This window comes from Sinocyclocheilus anshuiensis, unplaced genomic scaffold (assembly GCF_001515605.1).
Source record: "Sinocyclocheilus anshuiensis isolate Anshui unplaced genomic scaffold, SAMN03320099.WGS_v1.1 scaffold86, whole genome shotgun sequence".
NCBI lineage: Eukaryota > Metazoa > Chordata > Actinopteri > Cypriniformes > Cyprinidae > Sinocyclocheilus > Sinocyclocheilus anshuiensis.
Window position 1 is genome coordinate 4,402,346 of NW_015547662.1, and position 16,304 is coordinate 4,418,649.

General features: G+C 36.8%; 3 protein-coding genes across 9 annotated transcripts in view; 1 reads left to right on the plus strand and 2 right to left on the minus strand.

Moving 5' to 3' along the window:
* Positions 1 to 3,617: 3,617 nt before the first annotated feature.
* LOC107702288 (fibroblast growth factor-binding protein 2-like) lies at positions 3,618 to 5,131 on the minus strand. Its single transcript, XM_016504543.1, is given in 3 exon segments — positions 3,618 to 4,412; positions 4,415 to 4,502; positions 5,103 to 5,131. Coding segments are annotated over 3 exon segments (912 nt in total).
* A 1,239-nt stretch (positions 5,132 to 6,370) lies between these two features.
* zmynd10 (zinc finger, MYND-type containing 10) lies at positions 6,371 to 12,241 on the plus strand. Its single transcript, XM_016504730.1, has 12 exons — positions 6,371 to 6,562; positions 6,677 to 6,785; positions 7,369 to 7,485; positions 7,590 to 7,643; positions 7,804 to 7,956; positions 8,061 to 8,149; positions 9,107 to 9,198; positions 9,792 to 9,964; positions 10,086 to 10,211; positions 10,427 to 10,548; positions 10,676 to 10,801; positions 11,648 to 12,241. The coding sequence occupies exons 1-12, from the start codon at positions 6,477 to 6,479 to the stop codon at positions 11,745 to 11,747; spliced, it is 1,347 nt and encodes a 448-aa protein (XP_016360216.1). The 5' UTR covers positions 6,371 to 6,476; the 3' UTR covers positions 11,748 to 12,241.
* Positions 12,242 to 12,463: 222 nt separating this feature from the next.
* LOC107702403 (prominin-1-A-like) overlaps positions 12,464 to 16,304 on the minus strand; it is a 32,284-nt gene continuing 28,443 nt past the window's right edge. For 3 of the 7 annotated variants that reach the window (XM_016504725.1, XM_016504724.1, XM_016504722.1), the window contains 3 exons: positions 16,174 to 16,289; positions 13,856 to 13,892; positions 12,464 to 13,733 (listed from right to left, as the gene is read on the minus strand). In XM_016504725.1, the coding sequence (XP_016360211.1) occupies positions 13,871 to 13,892; positions 16,174 to 16,289 (138 nt within the window). In that variant the 3' untranslated portion in view covers positions 12,464 to 13,733; positions 13,856 to 13,870. Of the gene's footprint in view, positions 13,755 to 13,855; positions 13,893 to 14,421; positions 14,704 to 16,169; positions 16,290 to 16,304 lie in introns of those variants that run through there. The other 4 variants (XM_016504723.1, XM_016504727.1, XM_016504721.1 and 1 more) reach the window with 4 other exon arrangements.

Below are 16,304 nucleotides of genomic sequence, written 5' to 3' on the forward strand. Positions count from 1 at the left end.
GTGGGGGGGGGGGGGGGGGGGGGGTCTGAGAGCAAGGTACTGCAGCTGTAAAACTGATTTAAATATATTGCATTTTAATGGGTGCTAATAATTTAATAAAATACACGATCATTGCAATTTGCATGTAAATACCACACTTCTGTCAGGACCACTATCGTCAAAGATTATTGACAAATAGCATACAGTTTGGATTGGCGGTATGGTTCTGTTCTGGGCAAGAACTCCCTTCGCATCCATGCAGCCTAGCATGGATGAGAGCAGGGAGAGCAGCGATAACCCCCCGCAGGATAAACAGAACAGAACCAACATAAATGCATTGCAGGTATCGTTAAAGTTCAATAATGTTATGTACACATTTTAGAATTAGTCTGATTCAAAGGAGAATCAGAAGGCTGAATCCTGACTGACAGAGGAGGAGCTGGGGATGGAGGAGGGTAATTAGTTATTGAGCAATGCGAAAACTGCTGATAATACTGAGGGACCTTATATATGAATGCTTAGATAGGTGTCGTATTCCCATAGGTTGATGGGGATCAGCTGAAAGTCAGCTGATGCGAGCTTGACTAACGTGACCTGCCAGAACTAACGCTACGCTAGATTTTAGTTCACAATTATGAAATAATCCGTTTGACATTTTTGGCCTCTAGCAGAGGAGGAGACAGACAGATAGCAGCAGAAGTAAGTTATTCATTCTCTCCAAAGTGCATGAATGTGTGGGATTTTTTTGGGTGCAGGCGCTTCCAAGCAGCTGGTTCCCCCGGGGCCTCACAAGACCAAAACCTGTTCCTGAATTCCATGTATGTGATTAGACATGCTATAGGGCTGAATATACTTAACACCATTATGCTTGTGTACCATGTCCTGGTGTGTAAAAATGTTTTGTTAATGGGTCATTGTGAGTGTGCACTCATGTGGTAGGGGTCCCTCTTATTGTGTCTTTATGGCCTAATTTCATAGCTGAATCGCCACTCTCTATATCAGTTTAATGTGCTTTATTAACTGTTCCTATTGCATTTGCAGCCTATCTGCACACTATTAGTGTAAAATAAGTATTAGTAAACCTACAGTTGTGCAAAGACCCTCTATTTGTCTTCTTGAGGTGTTGTGCATCTAGTAACTTGAGGAATGTTAACTGGAGCTTAATGAATTTAGGTCACTTTTAAGGGAAACGCGGTTAGAAATGGGGTACAGAGAGACAGAACACTGGACTGAGACGGTTAAAAATTTATTTGTATTTGTATATTCTGTATAGTCTTCACAAGTGTTTATGCGATGGTTTTATTTATATATATATACATATATATATATATATATATATATATATAATATTTATTTAATTTTTAAAGTTTTATTAATTCATTAATTCACAATTCATTTTTGATGATAAATTTGTATTAGATCATGAAACTAATGCTACTAAATAACACTCGTTTACACCAAGTCTTTACATTCACACGTTTTTGCATGGGATGTGCATCCAGGATTTTTGTTTCAGTTATGAACAATGAGTCTTTCATGGAAGTCTAATTTCCTTGTTCTTCTTCATTACTTATTTACCAAGGGATCAAGTGATGAAGATAAATTTTTACAACCAAGGAATATTTCTTTGTTGTTACAGCAAAGTTTAAGCATTGGTTATCACTCATGAAATGATCTCTCACACACTCTGATAAAGCTACGTTTGTGTTAATGATTGTGAGTGTGATGTTTTTTACAGAAACTGCATGTGAATGTGTCTGGTGGAGAATCAAGCTCACGAATCTGGTGCTTGGTGCTTATTGATTTTGTGACCATTGCTCCACTATGACCCATTTTACAGGAAAGGTCTGAGCTGTGAGGTTCAAGGTGTTTGCAAATTTGCTTTGTTAAACAGAAAATATATTAATATTTTGAATAATAATATTAGTGACCATGCTAAATGATATAGAATTATAAAAATGAATGAAGTGGCACATGAGCCTTAAGAGGCCGTGGGGAACTTAAGGCAGAAAATACTGTGCAACATAAAGCATGAGTTGTGTCTGGAGGGTGTGTTCGTGTTAGGCATGGGGTGTCAGCTTCCAGCTGTGCAACATATTCAGAACATAACACTTTGATTACAGGGATTTAGAGGGATTTGAGCTCTTTGTAATACAAATACATGCATTCTTCTTTCTTTTGGTTAAATGTTTGCAGAGAACTTATAGAATACACTATAGCCTATATATAAAAAAGGCAGTGTGACATTTAGAAATGCCAGTCTGTCTTTGTAGCTAGGGTTTAAGGTTTGGCTGGTTAGCATGGCCCCATTAGCCCCTGCTATAGCAGATGAACTAAAGTGATAGTCCACTCAAAAATACAAATTCTGAATTCATCATTTACTCACCCTTATGTCATTCTAATATCTTTCTTCTGCTGTTTTGGTTCACACTGACTTCCATTGTAGTTTTTGTCCATACAGTGGAAGTCAATGGGAACCAAAACTGTTTAGTTTAGTAAACGTTTAATTTGAGTCTTTTTAAATGACATGTAATATTGCCCCCTAGTGGTGTTGATGTGCTCTGACATGTCGTGTGAAACAAAAATCATACTTGTTTCAGTTGGGTTTGGAACTCCCCATATTCTACAGATTTCTGATCATATTTAATGACTTTTGATTTTTGTTTATGAATATTTATTTAGTAGAATCTTTGCTAATCAGATTACATTAGCTCAGATTATAATTGTTTACTGAAAATAAATTAGTTGTAAATTAATGTGTAACTATTTGAGAATGTGAGATTCAGATTTCGGTTTCTTGAGACCAGCAAGCAAATAAATACTAAATAAAAGAAATAAATAAAATTAAAACAATGATTGTGTTCAGACACCATACACAGAGAATTAAGAAATATGAAATATTTTAATTAAACATGTTACAAATTTCTTTCTTTCATTCCTGTTGTTCCTGCACGTACATTGACTCGCACAGAAAAACACACATAACCAGTCATAACCACATTTCCGCACACACACACACACACACACACACACACACACACACACACACACACAGAGCCCTGGTCTCTGGAGGAAACACTTGGCCGGTGGTCAGACAATCTAAAAGTCTCTGACACTGTTAACCTACAGAGAGGAGAAAATGGATCAAAAGATAAAAATGTGAACACTAATGGATAGAAATCATTTTTACTTCTGCAACAAATTTTATTTGAGCTATTTTGGAAAAGTGTGGAGATGTAACATAAATATCTTGTTCAAATTTGGTTAGGCAGGTATTGGATATGGGTGTAAAGCAGCAGTTGATGATTCTTTGAGGTAGCTTTGTGTCTAACCCTATTTCTGTTTGCTTTCCACTGCAAACTTTTCATACTAAAAAGCTTCTGAATTACAGTCTTTCATCTCCTGAATACACTGTACTAGTCTTGTACTAGTCCTCAAGCCAAAGTTAACAATTACAGGAGTTAGTTTTATGTAAAATACCTGCAGTTTGTACATCAGAGTGATGTAGCTAGTTGATTTACACTACAGTCAGATGCAGTAGTAGATCTTTCTTACACATGATTTAGCGTTAAATTTCCACATAAGCACTGATTGGTTATTCACTATAAAATGATGTGCTTACCAGAGGTTTTGATTAATTAATTCTGGAACCAGTCAATGAAGTATGCGCAGATGCCCTGGAGACTCTTCCAGCAGTATTCCTCTGCCATCTTGGTTGCTTGACTCTCCTCCGCCACGGTGGGTCTCGCTGTGATGGTCTTTACAGGTTTACGTGGTGGAACAGGCTTGGAAACGGCAGGCTTGACTGGTTTGGAGGCTGGTTTGGCAGGTTGTTGAGGTTTAGGCTGCTGCTTTTGGCTGGGAGGTTTGGTAGGCGTGATGCTGGACTTGACCTGCTGCTGTTGCTTTTGCTGGTTCTGAGAAGCTTGGGTCAGTTTGGGGAAGGAGATTTTGGGCCAAGAAGCATGGAACGCCATTTGGACCTCATCCGAAGCAGAGCGGCACATGTGCGGCTTGTAAACCTGTGGTCCCTGACAGGCGTTCTGGAGCTTCCTCATGTCCCACATGATCTGAGTGAAATAATGCCGAGGGTTGTTGTTATACGCTCTGCAGAGGTTAGGCTTGCCCAGGAAATCGCACCAGTACGACTTGCCCTTGCTCTTGCAGGAGACACGCAGCTTGGTGAAGTTGGTCTGGCCGGAGATCACCATGGCGCAGCTATCTTTTGCTTTGGTGTTGAAACAAATGGGCTCATCCCAGATGCTTCCTTTCAGCTGCTGCTGTCGACTGTTTTGGGTGCTGTCGATGTGGTTGATGCTGTTCGCCTGGTTACTGCTGTTCTGAGCCTGAGCATTGATGGCCCAAATGAAACAGACCAGAAGGATAGCGGCACTGCATATGGCTCTCATGATGGAGGTGTAGAAGAGACTGAGCGGAAGGTGTTGGAGGGGCAGGCTGGCTTTATAAATACAAGTCCCACAAAGGGGTCTTTGAGCAGGGCAGATTGCACACATCCCTCCAGACTGGTGGGCCTCTAGTCTCCAGTCTAGAGCTGCCTGAAAGAACTAATTGTAGGAATCTTTGGAGAAGTGTGTGTGTGCACTTTAGTCTAGATGGGATCGGTGTGTAAGTGATTTTGAGACTGCATGAGTGTGAAAAAGAAACGTCCGGTCTAGTTTTGTGTGGCATGACATTTGCAACCCAGTCTCATGGGAAAACATAATGAACAACATGAACAAATTCACATGGTACGTAATAAAAACTCAACATTTGTAGGTAAAAATAAGTGTGAAGGTCCACCCCTGAACTTAAACATCACTGGGGCGTAAGCAGATCGTACAAAAATGTTCAAATGAGATCGTGTGAAAGAATTCTTATGAATTAGCCACCAAAACATAAAGTCGTGTTTTGTGTAGATGGTTTTGTGGTTCATTTCTTCTTTGAGTGTGTGTTGATGGTTTGAGGGGAAGGACATGGGTGTGGTTACATTCATGGTCTTCGTTATATAATCATACATGCGAACATAAGTGGGCTATTGACTATTGATGTGAACAAGGAGAGTAATTCACCTGGAACCCATTTGTTTTGTCAACTTCAACCAATGTGGTTAACGTCTGGTTTACGTGAAGTACAACATGTACTCTTCTGACATGGTTTATGAGGAGTCATGGGGAATTTTCATTTGTAAACCTCTACTTTTAGCTACTGCAAAGATCAGCTATGTAAACATTGGAAATCATGAAACAGTGGTAGAATAAAAGACAAGTGCTTCACAAATTGTCTTAAAGAATTACATACATGCTGTAAAATTCACATTTCTGCACATTAACTGCATGTGTAGCTTTCTACACTTCAAATCAACTCTTTTAGCACAACTCAAGGCATATATACACACACACACACACACACAAAATGTGAGTGTGTTCTTTCTGATTCTGGAAATCATACACTTAGAACAGCAATCAAAAACTAAACAGTGCTTATTAATTAAATACAAATTGATACAGATGTACTTAATACACTCTAAAAAATGCTGGGTTAAATACAACCCAGTGCTGGGTAAAATAGGGACAAACCCCGCAATTGGGCTGTTTTGACCCAGCGGTTGGGTTAAATGTTTAACCCAACCTTGTGGGTAGTAACCCAACCGCTGGGTCAAAACAACCCAATTGCTGGGTTTGTCCCTATTTTACCCAGCATTTTTTAGAGTGTAGAGTGAGGAATCATGCACTGAGAGAAAATGAAAATGTTGAAGAGTGATGGCAGTGAAGAGTAGACAATTAGTAGAATTGAGTGATTTGGGCTTCCATATTTAGGAGACTTAAAAAAAAGGGCAGGACCTTCAGAAGATCTCAGGATGTCCCTGACACTGGTGAGCAAGTGATGCAATGCTACATTTCTCCAAATCTGATGAAGAAACAAACTCATCTACATCTTGGATGGCCGGAGGGTGAACACATTTTCAGCCAATTTCATTTTTGGGTGAGCTATTCCTTTACACATTGCACATAAAACAAATTTAAATGCAGATCAATTCTAAAATACAAATATATGTCAAAATATTACACGTTTCCTTGATTTTATCATTTTCTAGCAGTAAACCTTAAATAAACATCAATTATAGTCTTAAACATATATTAAAATGTTATATGTCGATTGACAAAAAATAAATAGCATTTTAAAAATGTACGTACACACGTTTTTAGGGCTAATGAAACCTCAGCCGTAGGGCCTTTGAATAACAAGCTAACAATAAACAAAACGTACTAGTATAATTCCTAAATGTTTGCACTGAATGACCATTTTCACCATCTCTCTTGGAAAGCTGCCATTCAAAGAACCAGTGTCATTAGATCTCGTCACTTCCGCACTCAGTGTGTACCTGTAACCATAGAGACGAAACAGGAAGTGTTGTCCGCGCTGTTTGTTGCATTAGAATAAAGCGTAGACGAAAACATTAAACCTTTACGTTTCACAGTCGAGGACGTTCAAAAGCGATGGATTCAGTACTTCTGCTTGGAGAAGCCGAAGGTTATATTCAGAGTCTGGAGAAGATGGCATTGCGCGATATGGGAAGCCCAAGGTAAGTTACGTGAATATCTCATATAAAAGTAACGGTACACTAAGATAAAGAGGTTCCTCTAAACTAAAGTATACCGATGGCATTCCGTCTGTGTTTTTTTTTATTTTTATAAAGGTGGTTTCGCCAACATGAGTACATTGAGAAGCTGAATATGCAAGCTATTCTGAATGCCAGTGCCAATCAGGAGGAATTCATAAAAGACCTGTTTGTTTCTCTTGGAAAGGTAATTATTTTATGCAGCAAGGTCGCATTAAATTCGATGAAAAGTGACAGTATAGACGTTTATAATTTTACGAAGGATTTCAATTTCAAATGCTGTTCTTTTTACATTTCTATTAATCAAAGAATCCTGAAAAAAATTTATTTTCGGTTTCGGTTTCCATACAAATTTGTTTTGTATATATATATATATATATATATATATATATATATATGTGAAATGTCTCTTGGCTAGCAAATCAGCATATTAAAGGTCACGTGACACTGAAGACTGGAGTAATGATGCTGAAAATAATGGTTTACCACCACTATAATAAACTAATTTTAAAGCATTTAAATGGAAAACAACTACTTTAAAAAGTTAAAAAATATATCTGTTTTTACTGTATTTTTGATCAAATAAATGCAACCTTAGTAAGCAAAAATATTTTTTTTAAATTCTAACGACTCCAATTTTTTAAATGGTAAAGTATCGCTTAATCATTGATTAACTTTCCCACTGGCACATCTTACCACGCTTTCACAAATATGTTGTAAAAAGCAGTTTTTTTAGCATACAGAGCATGCTGTTGTTGGACTTCTTCCAGATACCCACACTGGTGCATGCAATGATACTTACAGAAGTCTGGAAACATAAAGTGTTTCCCATAATTTGCAAACTCCAGGACTTTAAGCCAAAGAGCACATTTCTTCTCTACATGGTGGTAAGTGGCCTCAGCTTCAAATGACCAGGTTTTCCAAACCATGCCAGGCTATAATGCATTTTCCTCCAGTCCCTTTGGGTCATTTAATTTTCTCCTAATTTCAGATTCACCATGAAGCTACCATCATAAACCTGCTGGAAACAATTATGTACCACAAGGTAAGCACATCTTTTCTGAGATGTAGATTTTTATATATCTGAATGTGTAATTAACAAAAAAAATGCAACAAAAGTAGATAGTTGAAAAAACTAAGACCACATTCTAATATGATAGCAATATAAAAATGGCTAAATGTTGATGTGTGTGTTACACATGCAGGAGTCCAGCGAGGCTGCTGGTGATAGTGTACTTGATTTACTGGATTACTGTCATCGCAAACTCACACTGCTGGCGGGACGCTCAGTTTCTGGACAGATCCCAACGGAGGACCGAATTACACACGCACAGCTGTCAGACACGGCATCTGTACAGGTGAAGAACACTTTTTGAGCATTACAGCAAAATATAATTTTACCTCATTATCATTAGCATCATTTACATTACATTTACCAGAACTTGTACACTGTTTCTTGCAGGATCTGCAAAGGCAAAGTGACATGTTAGAGTTTGAAATCTCTGTCAAGGCTCTGTCAGTATTGTGCTACGTCACCGATCACATTGAGAGGTATTTAAGATACTGGTTATTTTAAAGAGACAATATTAAAGGAATAGTTCACCCAAGAATGAACATTTGCTGAATATTTACTCCATCCAACATGTAGATGAGTTTGTTTCTTCTCTGTAAGAGATTTGGAGAAATTTAGCTTTACATCACTTGCTCACCATTGGATCCTCTGCAGTGAATGGGTGCCGTCAGAACGAGAGTCCAACAACTAATCCACACAACTTTAGTCCATCAGTTAACATCTTGTGAAGTGAAAAGCACTGTTGGCTTCAAACCATTTAACTTTCGGCTAAATTACAAGATCTCTATTCATAATATTGCTTTTTCTAGTGAAAATGTTGTCTTGTCTGAATTAGGAGAGATATATGCACAGATCAAGCTCTGTTTACAAGTGAAAACAGTCCAAAACAGTTCTGAACAAATATGTGGGTGGATTTTGATGTGAGAGGACAACAAGGGAGTGAGTTTTTTTTACTGGAGGAAGCGTTATTATGGATTATGGACTCCATAATAACACTTCCTAGTATTAGGGCAGAAGTGATGGTTTGAAGTTAAAAACGTCTTAATGATGGATTTGTTTCTTACAAACCTGCAGCTTTTCACTTCACAAGTTGTTAACTGATGGACTGGAGTGGTGTGGATTACTCGTGGATTATTGTGATGTTTTTATCAGCTGTTTGGACTCTCATTCTGACGGCACCCATTCACTGCAGAGCATCCATTGGTGAGCAAGTGATGCAATGCTACATTTCCATCCAAATCTGATGAAGAAACAAACTCATCATCTACATCTTGGATGAACACATTTTCAGCCAATTTCATTTTTGGGTGAACTATTCCTTTACACATTGCACATAAAACAAATATAAATGCAGATCAATTCTAAAATACAAATTTAAAAACAGTTTTAAAACAAATGCCTAGTACTGAATGTTGAAATATCCCCTTTTAATGTAGTTTGAGTTTGAGTGTGCTCTCGAGGATGCTGTGCACTCATAATATGCCCTGTGTGCTGGTACAATTGGTGGAAAATTGCCCCTGGAACAGAGGTTAGTCTCTCAATTGTACTGTGTTTTAAGCATGTGTTATATTGGCTGTACAAAGCGCATGAGGATGAAGAAAATCAGCAAAAACAGTCTTTAATCCAATAAATCCAACAGGCAAGGAAAACTCAGGAAACAGAATACAACAACCACTTAACATAAACGAGAACAGACCAAGAACTGGGGAAAACTAAGGGCTTAAATACTAAGGGAGAACTGACAAGATAATTAACAGAACAGGTGAATGTAATCATTAATCAGACACACTGAGAACACATTGAAACAGAAAGCTGACCATAACCCCACCTTACATATATATAAATCAAATTACAGAACAGCTTTACACAGTGTCTCATAGGAGTAGATCAAATGTTTCCATGAGCAGCACGTTTATCAGGAAATATGCTCAAAGTGGTACAACATTTTATTAACGAAATTCATGTTCTCAGTAGCATGCTGGAATTACCATATTTTTAGTAATTTCTGTGAAAGCCTGCTTAAATCTATTCAAACACCTCCATAGACTTACATTAGAAAAGGGAAAAGAGTTTATCAGTAACATTTTTGACTGCATAGTCTAGTCTTTTTCTCTGGTGTAGGAACACTGGAGAAATACACAGAGGGAAAGTGGAGAACCGTCCGGCTTGAAGATCAGCTAAAGCTGAGTAAACATGACGGCCAGGTGTGGATGGCTTTACTGAACCTGCTACTCAAACCAGACTGCCAAAGGAAATATGATTTCAATAGCTTTAACAAAACACAGCTCTTAAAGGTAAGACTTTACACGGGGCAAAAGTTGTTTTTTTAATATCTATCTATCTATCTATCTGTGTTCTGTGACACCATATCTTATTCAATATCAGTGATCTATCATTATTATTCTTTCAATGCAGCTTCGTGGGTTTTTGACAGACGTTGTTATAGATCAGTTACCGAATCTACTTGATCTCAGGCATTTTCTCAGTCAACTTACTGTCACAGATCCAGCGGCCCCTAAAAAAGATCTCATCTTGGAGCAGGTATTCCAGCAAACACACACCCATATACTACCATTCAAAAGTTTGGGGTCGGTAAGATTTGTTTTTAAAGACGTTAATATTTTTATGTAGCAAGGTTGCATTAAAATGATCAAAAGTGACAGTAATTCCATTCATAATATTACAAAAGATTTATTTGTATTTTTTTCAAATAAATGCTGTTTCGTTTCAAATAAACATAATTTTCATTCATTTAGGTGCCAGAGATATGGAATAATATTGTAACGGAGAACAGCAGCAAGTGGAAAGCCATTGCTAAATACCAAGTGACACATGTTTTCAACCCCTCTGAAAGTGAATTAAGAGAGCAAGCTAGCAGGTGAGATGTGATGTCTATTTGTAAATGTCTTTCATAAGGGATGAAGTGATGAGGAGCAGTTATAAAATGTCATTTTAACAGTATGCATATATACTGTATAACTGTTTATTTGCACCCTTCTGATCAGGTTGGCTCAAACATATAATCTAGATGTGATGGAGAATCTAATCCCAGACAAACCCAAGTGTGGAGCCTGTGGAAGAGTGGGTGCAAAACGCTGCTCCCGCTGTCAGGGAGAGTGGTATTGCAACAGGTATAACAACACATGGGCCAAAATGATTAACTTTTTCAGATTTAACCCTATAAGTGAATAATAAATTCTTAAAGGGGTCATATGACGTTGCTAAAAAGAACATTATTTTGTGTATTTGGTGTAATGAAATGTGTTTAGCTTTCACAACGAAACACAGCGTCACACACCGCGGCCTACAGTAAGCAGAGGCGGGCTTGAGAATGGCGCGGCCGGCGGATTCGACGAAGGAGCGTCCGGCGGGCTTGCGGCAACCACATGTGACGACCCTGGGCTGGACTCCGCTTCATCCACGGTGAAAGCCAATCCGGCGATCCACAGCGCAAAGTTGATGTATTTCCTCAGCGAGCAGCACGGATCAGCTCCAGGCATGACGAAGCGGATATCGTCCTCTTTTGGAAGACCAAACAAAGTAGTTTCGCTTTCACAACGAAACACACAGCGTCTTCACGACATGGCGGCGGCGGCAGCAACAATACTACAGCGAGAATAAAAGTTACGCCTTCTTTCTTTGTGTGAACATTTGGGGCGGTGTTATGCAAATCTTCCCACATCGTGACGTAGAGCGAGCCGTTTTAGGTAGGCGTGGTTGACTCTTAACTTTTATAAAGAATATCTCTTTGGATTTGAGACTTTAGTCTTTGCAACTTTACAGATCTTCTTTATGCACCAAGAGCTTGTAACACTTCAAAGAGAAAGGAAAAATGTAAATCGTATCATATGACCCCTTTAACTAGATGAAGAGTAGAGTAATATATTTGAATTGCCCTTTAATTTTGGCTTTGCCATGTTTTGTTCAAGGTTATATTATTGTTAATAATTCTCTTTGTCTGGAATTTCTCTTTATAGAGAGTGTCAGGTGAAACACTGGCCCAAGCACAAGCCTGCATGCAAACTCATGGCAGAGGCCATAGAAAAGCTTCAGGAGGAACTGAACATCAGCAGCTGAAGTACAGCTGATAAATGAAAGGGCTGGAGAGAGTCATGCTGTGGGGCTCAGAGTCCACTATGAACTGTTCAATTCAATGGACAATGATGGAAAAAGACAAATGATACAACTGTTCCTGACTGTTTCTTTCTTGAGCTGTTCTGTTTGTATATTGAGTTTGAAGAAAGTAGATCATTCTTGATAGAAAGCTTTCATATATTCATATTCTTTCTAAGTGTATGTTTATAAACATGTTTACATATGACATCATTTATTTATATTTCTCACATTTTAATTGATTGATTATTAACTGTTACACTATAACCTTTAAATGAGAAATGGAAATAGACTGAATTAACTGCTAAAATACATTTGAGATGCAATCACTTAGATTTTTACTGACAAAATTTTATTGTATCTGTTGTAAATGACTTCCTTTAATTTGGAAAGCAAAAAGAAGACATTTTGAACAATATCGTTTCCACTGTTTTTCATGCAATTACAATGAATGATGACTGGAGGTTTTAAATTTTAGAATTAAAAAATAAATCAATTTGAACTACATATGAAAAAACATTTCTCATTTTCATTTGGCATAAATTGATGTACTAAAATAACTAAAACTAAACGCATACATACATATACTGTATATATAACAAATTGAAAATATAAAAATAAATTAAAACTAGTAATTAAAACTATAATAATATCCCAATGATACTAAAATAAAACTGTTCTGCTTAAAAAGGGTGCAAAAGTGACATAAATTTAATTATTTTATTTGTACCTTTTACGAAACACCCCACAAACCATGTTGAGCTGATTGTTTAATTGTAATGTTCACACAGCCTCCGTGTTCCAGTGGGATTTGCTCTGTAAAAATCCAAAACACTTGTTACAAGTGCCTTTGAATCTCATAACATGGGTGAAAACACGACCCTAGAGATCTGTACTGCTCCACTGCCAAAGAACACATGCATAGTTTCTCCCAGCAGGCCGTGAGACAGACGTCTGGATTTGTGGGTATCCATAACAGATTTGGAACTTCACAGTTCAAATTTAATTCACAAACCTTCTTTTTGGAATATAAGAAACCTTTGGTTTGTATAATAGAGAACTATGTGGAATTGTATTACCACTGTATATGCTGTACTGAAACCTGTATTTGAACAAATTACAGTACATTACACACTGGATATATTCAACTATTTTCAGTTTCTTGTATGGATGTAAACACAAAAAGAAAATCAAATACATAAGACACTCAAAAGAAGAAAAAGACAACAACAACAACAAGAAAAGATGAACTGATCTATAATAGTAATTCGTTTTTAGTGGTGTAATTATTGTCTTGTATCAAACGTACTGACATTTCAAACAGGAACAATCAGTCTTTTAGGACATTAGCTTCATTTGTCTTTCAACACATTGAGACTTTTCCAGTGCATTCAACATAGTTATCAAATTTTAAGCTAATACTTGATTCATTCATTTGTTGAACAATAAAATGTACAAAAAGTAACATTTCGCAGAAGAACTGAAAAGTTAACATGATAAATGAAGCACTTTTCTACTGTAAATACTTAATCTGCTTGGACCTTCAAACTTGAGATGTTTGGTTCAGAAACATCATTTCATGGTTTCATGATCAATAACCAGCAAGACAATATCACAGTACAGTACACAGACCTTTCTCGACCCTTTATATCAAATGTTAAAAAGAGCAATACAAAATCTAGATGTACCCACAATTATGTCTAAAGGACATGTTTTATAAAACAGATATTAACAAAATACATACAAAACTTTCAAAAACATGTTGAAAGTGTATAAAAAGAACACATTTCTGTTTACCATGTACGATGAACTGTGTGTAGAATATGCTTGGAATTCTTTAGTTAAGGTCTGAAGTATGTTTTATTGTTAGAAACTGGAATAAACTGTTTCTAAATTAATTTTCACAGATTATATTCCCTTTTTTCCGTCTTCGGTTGTCGTCCATGGAATCTGAATTAAGAAAGACAATTTCTGATTAAAAAAATATACATATATTTAGACAAAAAAATATATACATTAAAGTCATGAAAGCTTGAAGTGCTGTAACATATGATAGAATGTGATTGTCTTACCTTGCTAAACTCTCTTTAGTTCCAGCTCTCAGCACCGCTGTAGAAGAAAATGAAGAAAATTTCACTAAAACTTCAGAGAAATGACAATATTTCCAATTACTTAAGTTATACAAAGATGAAGAGTAAGGTATAACTGAATCAAAGATTGAGGAGTTACAGGAAGTCATGCAAAGCTACATGCACAGTGTGACATGTTACTGGAAGAACATGCGAACGATCAGACTGACAACACATATGATTACAGTGAAACATACATAGCTATGTTTACATGCACCCAAATAATCTGTTTATAATTGGACTGATGGCTCAATCGGACTGAAAAGTGTCCATGTAAACACCTCAACTGATATGATGGAGAAAATAAGCATGTAATCTTCTGAATCCAAATATTTTCTCAAACGGATTAAAAAATGCCACACCAGTGGAATAGAGTCTGAAAGTGACTATATGAAACATACACAAGACTGTGTAGCGATGAATGATGGTGAATTCCTGATACATGTGTGAGAAAAGAGAAAAGTGGTGGCGGGTCGTGAATGAATACAAAGTGAGAAAATGTAAAGTTGAGACATAAGAAGAGTAGGAACTTTAAAACAAGAAGAGCACTGATGTGAACGAATGTGTTTGCAGAGGAGACGTATGGACATAACAATGCAAAGACAGAAAAGGTCAATAAAGAGCGAACAGATGAGCTGCTGAAAGGTTTTGTACCTGCAGGATGCATGTACAGTTGCATACCCCGTGTGAAAGTGTGTGTGTGTGTGTGTGTGAATCTGTGTCACCAGTCAGGCTGTCTTGGGGGGGCTGAGGCCCGAGGATACCACCTCATTGTGTCATAGGATGGATAGCTGAAAAAAACCCAGGTGCACTTTGAAAGTTTGGAATCTGACAGATCTAAACTCAGTGTGGCAACTTTTGTTTAGCTCCAAAAAAATGACAGAAAACTGTCATGCAGAGGATCTGTAAGGATAGGGATGCATGCTGGGATACAGATGTCATGCTATTACATTATTCACTATTTGCATGCATTTAATTTAGTCCTAAATGTTAGGAAAAACTACAATTTTGTAATGAATTATAGAAACAGATCAATTCTACCAACACAGAAATTTATACAACTATTTTCATAATTTGACCAATGAAACAATACAATTATAGACATCCATGCTATTTTATGTTTAAAACAAACAAAAAAAAAACTTACATGCTGAAGTGCATTCAGGCAATATTGTAATGTACAGTATGAAAGACATAGCTGTTCAATTTTTAACCGACTACAAAAAAAAAAAGGATAGTGTATATATTGTAATAATAGAATCTTATAATCATATTTTAGTGTTCAAAATATATAATACGAAAAAATATATAGAACAAATATATCATCTAAAAATAGTAATATTTAACAAAATATGGGAAATCAGCTGGTCATATCATGCATTTTTTCAAATAAGTCATTTTCACTCAAGAGAAAGGTGTCAAATATACTGTCACTCCTTCAGCTGTTGTATTAGAAACACCTTTGCAGTGTTAATATTTTTGTCATTTAATGCTAAGGTGATGCAACACAAAGTATAGATGTACAATGTTAATAATTATGGAAATGCGTCACAGTCTGTGAAAAGGGTCCATACATACTGTTCATATACTCAGAAAAACATTCATGCACACAATTGACCTATAGACATTCAGCTAATACTGATGATTTAATCATGCAGAGATGAAGTGGTGGAATGATCTCTACCTGCTCATCACGGGGTTGTTTATGCCATATAAAGACTCACTATGATAACCACTGACAACAACATCCAAACTACTGTAAATGAAACAGTGAAGGTAAACATTAGTCGCTTGTAAAAGTAGCATGAGATGAATGATTGAATGCATGTAAGTAGTTTATAGAGTGACATGATTTCCGTAAAAAAAAAGTTATAAAGTATTTATTTAGTATCTGAGATTTCAAATGTGCAATGATAAGATGGAAAGTAAAAGAAATTTGAAAAGATAATGTAGATGAAAAGTGGTTTGTTATCAGAATTTGAGGAGAATATGGAAAATAAGAGCGGGTTTGAGGATATAAGAGACATAAGATGACTCTTAAAAGAAGAAAACAAGGCTGTTTCAAACACATGTGGAGTAACAGTCCTCCTTGAATCTTGGTAAAGATTTTCAGTTTAGTTGCAGTTCTGAATTTGATGCATTTGAAGAAAATGCTTGATCCATTTTATAAGGCCATATTTCACTTCACAGATATTACATATGACACATACTGCAACCTTGTGGTGATTCAGTCTAAATTCAGCAGGTATGTGTTCACTTACTCATCATAGACGTCCTCAGTGTCCATCCTGCGATAGAATTTGCCGAGTTTTACAGATAAGATGATGCTGGGAATGAGTAACAAACAGCATCCTCCCAGACCAAACCAGAATGTGTTCTAAAACACACACAC